The 8,347-nt window shown below is 33.9% G+C and overlaps 1 protein-coding gene across 2 annotated transcripts; it reads right to left on the minus strand.

Annotated features, from left to right (window-relative positions):
- Positions 1-1,964: 1,964 nt before the first annotated feature.
- On the minus strand, positions 1,965-7,959 carry LOC140960104 (ATP-dependent Clp protease proteolytic subunit-related protein 3, chloroplastic). 2 transcript variants are annotated; one of them, XM_073418238.1, is made up of 10 exons: positions 7,674-7,959; positions 6,983-7,084; positions 6,126-6,248; positions 5,319-5,378; positions 4,041-4,137; positions 3,873-3,946; positions 3,387-3,440; positions 3,216-3,299; positions 3,020-3,137; positions 1,965-2,207 (listed from the first exon to the last, which is right to left on the minus strand). In XM_073418238.1, exons 1-9 carry the CDS (start codon positions 7,932-7,934, stop codon positions 3,042-3,044), a joined length of 951 nt encoding a protein of 316 aa, XP_073274339.1. In that variant the 5' UTR covers positions 7,935-7,959; the 3' UTR covers positions 1,965-2,207; positions 3,020-3,041. The 2 variants fall into 2 exon arrangements, with proteins under 2 accessions (XP_073274339.1, XP_073274337.1); XM_073418236.1 differs by having other exon boundaries at positions 1,965-2,246.
- Between the last annotated feature and the right edge of the window lie 388 nt (positions 7,960-8,347).

The raw sequence follows: 8,347 nt of genomic DNA on the forward strand, positions 1-8,347 counted from the left end.
TCATTATTGCAAATTTGTTGTTTTGTCCAGGACTCATCCTCTCCCTCATGTTGAGGAGTATATTTACGTTCCAAAGTAGACAAAAAAATCGGTGATTAGTCCAAGCGAAGAGCTTCACCAACTTGAGAACTTACCGATCCTTGGACATGATCCACTAACTTCTTAGTTTTAGTTTCTTTGAATTTTCCATCCTCTGATAATTTATTCTCCCCTTTCGAATATCTCCTCCACTCCCTCATTTCTTTCATAGAATCTACCATGGTAGCAATAAAAGCGTCGGTCATTTCTTCTAGTTTCACTACTTGTACCTTTCTCCATCGATATCACGTTACTCACTGAAACCTCCTGACAATCAGAAAATGCAATTCTGACTTTCACAACCTGCTCTTTAAACTTGTGTGCAAGTTGCTGGACTAATCTTCCACTAGCATCAGTATCTGTCATTGTGAACGATGGTCCTTCTCCAGTGATTTGGGAATATTTTTCATGTTTCTCAATACGTTTTGGAAGCATTTGTGTCTCACTGGGCATGCCAAAATTCGTTTGCATAGAAAATTGCGTAAGCGTGTCAAGCACAAAATTGTGCGAAAGTTATGGATATTTTGACTTCTATGATAAAACGATGTGGATTCTGATGTGTTTATTTGTTCTAACTTCCTCGATAAGCCACAAAACTAAGAATTTTAAAGATGAATTTGACGGAAATTGTAGAAGAAATTCACGAACATCAACTACTTATATTATGTATTATGAACTGTAATAACATTTTTACAACTAACGCCAGAAAAACGGAATGAATATGCTGAAACGAAGGACATTAAGCTAATGATTGAGGGAATTATAAGGAACTAGAATTAATGAAGATTTGCATAACCTTTTTGCTTTGAATTTGAATTGGTAGTTGATGTAGTTGTCGATAACTTCATTCTAATGATGTAGTCTGTTTTTGTTCATTCTTCCAATCGATTTAACCATCTGCCACGATAGCTGGTTGTTGATCATGGGTTAATTTTCTTAACATACGGGGGCCAGACTCTCCAATCTCCTGAATCTTCTAACTCGATGGGGTTTTTTCATAGGCTGTCAGGATTTGGGCTAAACAATATTTTTTAAAAAACAATTTTAAAAAAATAAATTTTGGAAATATAAAAATAAATTACATATTTTTATTGAGTTAAACTTTTATTGATGCGTACGATACAAATTTTTCATTATGCATTTTAAAAAATATATTCAAATAAATAGTAATTATGATAAAAAAAAAATAATTTTTAATTAAATGAATTTCACTTAACGCAAATCTTGAGTTAAAAATCATGTTTAATTGAAAATAGATTTAAAAACATTTACAAAATTTAAAAAATAGCTATTTTCTATTTTTATCAATTTAGTTATTTGCAATTATTTACATAATTTTTTGAGCGTTTTAAGATCTAAAATAAAATTCAATGTGATTTTTAATAACATATGAAATTTTTATTTTAAGTTTATTAGTGAAACTTATCAAGCTAGTTTTAAAAATTTTGCAAAAGAATTATTACAAGAAAATGCAATTTGAAGAAAATATTTAAATTCATGGTTATATACTTGCATGGCTATAAAAACACACGAAGCGTGAAAGCGGGAAGAAGAGGTAAGATTAAATTTCAATCTTTTCAAGTTTAAATAAATTTAGTATAAGTTCACACATAAAAAGACTCTTAATTTTTATTATAATTTTAATTATAATCAAGTCAACCAATATTCAATAGATTAAAGAACATACACACAAAATTTAACAATAATAGTATACATTATAGAAATTTTTTTATTAATATTAAAGAACATTTAGGTAATTTTTTTGTTTAAAAATTTTATGTTATCAAGTATTTTATATTTCATATTTAAAATTTTACAGTTAACTTTTATCCAAAATTAGTAAAAGTTAACTCAAGTTTTTTAAAAAAAAAATTGAAATTCAACTTTCTAAAAAACTCCCGCTTAATTTTATTTAATCATATTTTTCGCACTTGATTGCATTTAATCACATAAAACATACTTTTACAGAACATGCCATGATTCGAATGCAAGTGTCCAGCTGCTTCCAAAATCCAACCTTTTTCAGTGTAAAAGCTCTCCTGTGGTGGATCCAAATTGATTGATACACATTTACAGAACATGTAAGCTCCATCAGATACTCCAAGGGCACAGATCTCAGCAATCGGCTCCTTCAAAATATAATCCAAACAAATATAGCTGTCACAGCCCTACATCACATGAAATTTACACCAAAATCAAATTTGACACCATGGCTCAGTCCACATTTCTGTGACACTGTCACGGACTTAAATATTGATATAGGGCTTAAACCAAAATTGGCCCGAGTCATGAACCCTTTGGAAGATCTAGGCCCGAGGAAAGGGTCATTAAACGTAAGGAAAAAGAAGGGTTCTGTTTTCAGACATTTTTCTTCATCTTGTTGGGTGAGAATATTGGCAGTGGCTAGGGGAAGCAATTTCATTGCTTGTGCAGAGAATAACATCTCTGGGAAATACCTTCATTTATTTCAATTAATACAATATCATATATTACAACATTATCGTTTGTGTTTGATCGATCATTATTCCTGCTATATACATCTAACACACTCAAATGAAGTGTTAGGGTCGTTCCATCTTGGCTTAAAAAAGCTCAAAAAAATTTCACACCCTTTGTTCTTCCGAAGACGACTTAACTATTCTCTTTTTATTTCAGATATTCAAAGCACAGTTTTTAATATCAATTTAACTCAATTTTTTACCTATCCGACCTACCGAAACAAATTTGCCTTCTTCTAGTTGTCAGTTGTCACATATTTCCGCCCAATGTGTTTTTTCATAAAATGTTCAACTGAGGAGAAAAGGGTGAAAGATGAACGAGAAGAAACACCATGACCCAAAATATATCGGCTATAAATTCATCCACCCCCCTATTTCCATTGTTGCCTCAAATTATGTAGAGATATATCATATATATGCATGTATAAAGAGAAAAGTCTCACCGAAAAAATATTCAGGAACATACTACATTGCATCGAGAACTCTAATCCCTGCACCTTTGTCCCATTCCTCTGGTGAGGCAGCATCTGCCATAATCTTTTCCTGTCCACGCCAAAGTATCTGGATCATAACATATTATGTTAGTCAACAAGCCAGGATTACAGTAATTATTTAACAATGAAATTGTCAGCATCCCACCTTATCTATGACTCCAAATTCTTTAGCTTTAGTAGCATCCATATAAAACGGTCTTCTCATCACCTTGAATACAGTTTCTTCTGACTGGTTGCAAAACAGATGAAGCATCGATTCATTTTTGCTGGCGTCATTCAATCATAAACGAAAATAAAATTTCCTGTGTCAACTTACATTTCCAGTGTGCTTAGCTATAAGGCCAACAAGAGTGTCCCTGTTTATTATCACCTAAACAAGGAATTCAGTCAGTCACTTTCAGAGAAAAAAGTGGATAGTATCTACTGTTGCATGTAATAGAGAATCATTGTTAGTTTCACCTGATTGAAAAATTGGGAAATAAAAGTAGAGAGACAAAATGATAAGGAGACCAATGAAGAGAGGAGGGAAAGTAATATCTGTGGCAAAATGACATACAAAATTTTAGTTAAAATGCTTCACAAAACCTTTCTGCATGTTTCTCTCTATACTGCCTTCCTCGAACACATGAATAATTCCCCAAAGTGTTATTTCACATGCAGTATGAGTGTAATTGAGTTCATAGCAAGAAATTATAAAATTTTAAGAGGAATGTTCTGGATATATAATTTTATAAGAGGAAATTGCGGTATGATATTGAAGAGTTTCCTTTAAAATGAAAAATGACGACAGAGATCAAGTTACCTCTTTTGCGCGAATTATAACATCACTGGCTGGCATTAATCCAGCTGATGGAACACGAGGTTGTTGAATCATAGCTGAAACAGAATAATTATCCCATGAACACATTACAAAGAGGCAAAAAAATAAATCCAAGTCATGAGCTCAATTTTGCAACATTTTACAACAAACCTTTAGAATGTGGCATCATAAAGCGTTGCCCTTTGGTTCCAGCAGCAAGTAAAAGGCAGGCATGACCTATAGCGGCTCCAACACCAACCGTGTGGATCTGCGTTCAGGATTAGAACTTAAGGGGATAGTGAAATACATAGTTAATGCTAAATATCATCTAAAGGAAGTTAAGAGCACATACATATGCATATTTGAAACAAGGCAAAGGAACTGACATTGCACGCCAGATTTCATCATATAGCTAGAACAACAATATGTTTTTCTTTTCAAACAAATCTCCAATAATTGAAATTAACACACACGCACACCAAAAATAAATTTCCTGATCGCCAAGTTAAAATGCTACTCCTTCTGGCAGCGGGAGCATGATACGCACCCATTTATATTCACAGCCAGAACTAGGAAAACAAGTAAAAAACATATAAACTGCTCCTTCTACTTGTATCACAATCTTATAACTAACTGCTGATTTACAGATCCGGAAAAAACAAGATATGCAATATGAAACAGAAGTCAAAATGATCAACCCTAAATAAAGGAAGACCCTTTTACGGAACAATTTCCGTACCACCTTGCAACAAGTTTTACACTCCACGAGTTATGCATGATTATTTTTGTATTTTCAAATTTTGTGACTTAAGCAGCTGAATCGTGATTGCTGGGACTAATGACAATAACAAGAGACTTGCACGAGAAATAGCCAAAAAAGATATTGTCTAAAATATGTCAGAGAGATACATACATAATAACTTTAATAAGGTGCCCACATATTATTAACAAGGTGGACTTTAGATGAGAGAACATTGGTTTAAGTCACAAGATATAATGTTTTTAGGATAGCATAGCTGAAACAGATAACAATAATATCGATTATCAAATAAAAAATACAGCTGAAAAACTGGATTTCTATTCGACAATTTTCCTCTAATATTAGGATCTCGGTGGGCATGAATATAACGAGAGGTAGATTTTAATGTCTATTGAAGGTTTTTATCACAACCAATTTTCCCTCAAAAAGCCAATCCTAGCATCACTTAATTCTCAAATCATTTATTAAGGATATCTTCATAAACATCAGGAGTTTATTGTATGGCTCAGTATTTGAATAATACTTTCATGGATCTCTAACCAATTAGTACATATCCCAAACATTCTATTTAACAAGCTCAAATGTAAATATGTAGTGCAACAAACCAGGTGGTCCATATAGCATGTACAGTAAATAAACCAATCACCCTAACACGAACGAACAGTAAGTAGTCGCACAGAAAACCTCACCTCATTCTTCAACTGCATCATAGCATCATAAATTGCAAAACCTTCCGACTCCATGCCAACCTTGCATTGAAATCATCACACATTACATAACATTAGCCTTTCAACTGGGTGTGAACATGGTGGAATTTGGCTAAGCAGGTTAAAACATTAAAGGCAGAAAAATCAACCAAAGAAAAAAATGATAAACTGAACAATTGGATAACCAAAGAAAACCAAACAAGAAATGACATGATTATTAAAAAAAAAAGTAAGGGCTTGAATGCAGATATTTATGACTGATCCCTCTAAACAGAACAAGAAAAAGCATTGTGTGACCACCACTAGTGATGAAAATAGAGTACGAATCAAAAAGTTATTCCAACGAATGACAAATATAAACGATAACTTTCTAGAAAGTCGAAAGAGAACAAAATTGAAAAACACAAAAGAAATGCAACAGAAAATTTATGCACAATCACAAAAATAATAAGTGAGTTGAAAGAATGTTAGAACAAGCTGTGGTTGGCAGTTTGCTGAAGCTCGTTAGTAAGCTGGTCACACAATTGGAGCTTAAGATTCAATTTTTCATCAACGATCAAGATTGAGATAATGCTACAATCATTTGGCAAAGATTGAAGTTACTGAACTGATATCAATACAAAATCGTCTAGCCACAGTAAGAATAATACCATCAACGAAAATATCTTATACTTTGAGGCTTGAGCGGAGGTTAGAAATGTGGGGCGGGTGAGAGAGAAACTATAAGGATCATTCGATTGTCAAGTTCAAAACAATTTGATACAGTAAATTACAAATCTCAAGGCTCACCGTTTCACCATCATCACGAGTTGTTCCAGTGGAGTTTATGTAAAGGTAAATAGGCTCTTTAGGATCCATCCATTGAAGGTACATCAACTCAGCTACAACTAGCTCCGTAACAGCTGGAACCAACTGAAAAGGAAAAATATTACTTCAAAAATGTGTTAAATCAGAAACTGCTTCCACCCCAAGAAAAGTCGAGACCAAAATTTCAATTGTCTTGTGTCGCCAAAAAATCCAAAGTTGAGCAATGTTAACAACATAACAAATACAAAATATTTCTAAAAAAAGTCGTATAATATAATATACAAGTTAATCATAATTAAAAATTATGAACAATAACTTCTACAAGGTGGTCGTATTAAAACTATAGATGCCAAAGGAAAATATATTTGAGTTGCAGGGCTTATCCAACCACCTCCGTTTTCGCGTGTGTTGTGGGTGGATGGGGAATAAATGTTTCTGACCCAGTAGGGCAGGTGGAAGCTGGATTAAAGTCCAGGCCAGGCAATGAGCTTCTTCGCAACAAAACATAATTTCGCAATATTAACTTACCCTGTTTATGCAACAAAACATAATTTCGCATTATTAACTTACCCTGTTTAGTATAGGGTCAGCAAACCTCCAGCAAACTTATCAGAACGTAGAGAATAGTAATCACAACACTCAAGAAAAATCACAATCACACCATAAAGCATGGCCAAGAAAAGCTAAACTACTGATTTAAGTCATCATTCATACTGGATGTCTCATGTGTATGACAGCAAGAAACCGTTTGTCCTAATTCTGTCAGTTTAATCATCTATAACAAGATGCCAGTTCAAATTCAGATAGACCGTTGCAAAGAAGAAAGGAGACCCACCCACCGGCATGCCAATATACACAATTCTTCCATGGAGCAACAATGAAGGCAAGTCAGGTGGAGGTCTTCTTGGCCTATGCTCATTGTACGAAACGGATCTCTCCACCTATTTCAAGCAACAAGATGATTGCAGGTAAAAAAAAAAGTGCAGTATCAAGCAATAGTCTATTACACTTTAAAAATACACTGATGATATAAAAGCAAAAATAAAGCAACGCTTTCTACTTCTCAATCATGTTCAAAATCATAAACTCTTGCTTTCAAATGGGAAGTGATTCCAATTGATTCCCAACAATGGAGTGGTGATTCTATTATCTACCATATGAAATTTCTAGTCAGTTTCTCTTACTAGTTTCCAAGCAATCCCGTGAGTTTATGAGAAAAGAGCTGACGTATTAGGACATGTTAAACAGGAGCCCCATTAGGCATGCTTAGTACCGGCCTTCGATTCAGTCAAATCATTGAAATTTCATAAATCTTTAGTGACTCTACAATTAAATGCCACAACAGACTTCTATAAAACCTTTAAGTACGAACTTCAATCCTTGTTAATGACTCTGAAATGTTCAAGGTCAATCCATTAAAAGAATACTCGATCGTTCAGAACTATACACAAGACATTCATTCAGCACTATAATTACAAATCTTTAAACAATCAGGTTCGTGGAGATAGAAGAGAACTAGGGAGAGCGTACCTGGGCAGGTGTAGCCATGAGCTGTGGGGAGTCAAAAATGTCCAAGAAGGGCGGCGTATCGGAGTCTCTGGGCCTATTGAGTAGGGTTTCGGGAGAAGCGGCAGCCACAGAAGCAAGCTTGGACAGGAAGGGGTCCTTAGGGTTGAGCGGAGGCAAACGAATCTTGGAGGCGCTGATTGCCCTGAAACGACATCGTTTAAGAGACGATGAACACGGAAAGGAGGAGGAGGAAGCCATCGGAGCTACCAAACAGTTGGCCATGGATAGCGTCTATTGGAAAATGAGGAAAAATGGAGCAGAGTTTATTAAAAAAAGGAAGTAAATGTAATTTATTTTTTTATCTTTGTTTAAAATTTGTTTAAAAATTAATTTTTTTATTAGTGTATTTTAATTTTATATATAATAAAATTTATAATTTAATTAAATAAAAAAACTTACTCGACTCAATTTTTTATCTTTTCCGACTCAACCTTAGATCTCATTTCATTCCTTGTCTTCACAAAAAATCTTTTTCTTCTCAACCTTTCATCCTCTATTTTTTGGCTAACAATTAACCACGAGTCTATAAGTTATTCCTCTGCAACAAATCCAATAAGAAAACCACGTATTGTTAATAAATTTATTTTGAGATATGAAATTTATTGAGTCTCGTCAGTGTTCACGACTCAGGGTGA

Source organism: Primulina huaijiensis, chromosome 15, assembly GCF_012295235.1.
Source record: "Primulina huaijiensis isolate GDHJ02 chromosome 15, ASM1229523v2, whole genome shotgun sequence".
NCBI classification, from domain to species: domain Eukaryota; kingdom Viridiplantae; phylum Streptophyta; class Magnoliopsida; order Lamiales; family Gesneriaceae; genus Primulina; species Primulina huaijiensis.

What these genes read in the sequence shown, in the direction of transcription:
- LOC140960104 (XM_073418238.1), bottom strand. Translation starts at nt 7,934, where the DNA reads ATGGCCAACTGTTTGGTAGCTCCGATGGCTTCCTCCTCCTCCTTTCCG. An exon ending in TGATGCAGTTGAAGAATGAG is followed by an intron (nt 4,138 to 5,318) that starts GTGAGGTTTTCT and finishes TCCTGAACGCAG; the next exon opens with ATCCACACGGTTGGTGTTGG. An exon ending in TAGCTAAGCACACTGGAAAT is followed by an intron (nt 3,300 to 3,386) that starts GTAAGTTGACAC and finishes TTTTGCAACCAG; the next exon opens with TCAGAAGAAACTGTATTCAA.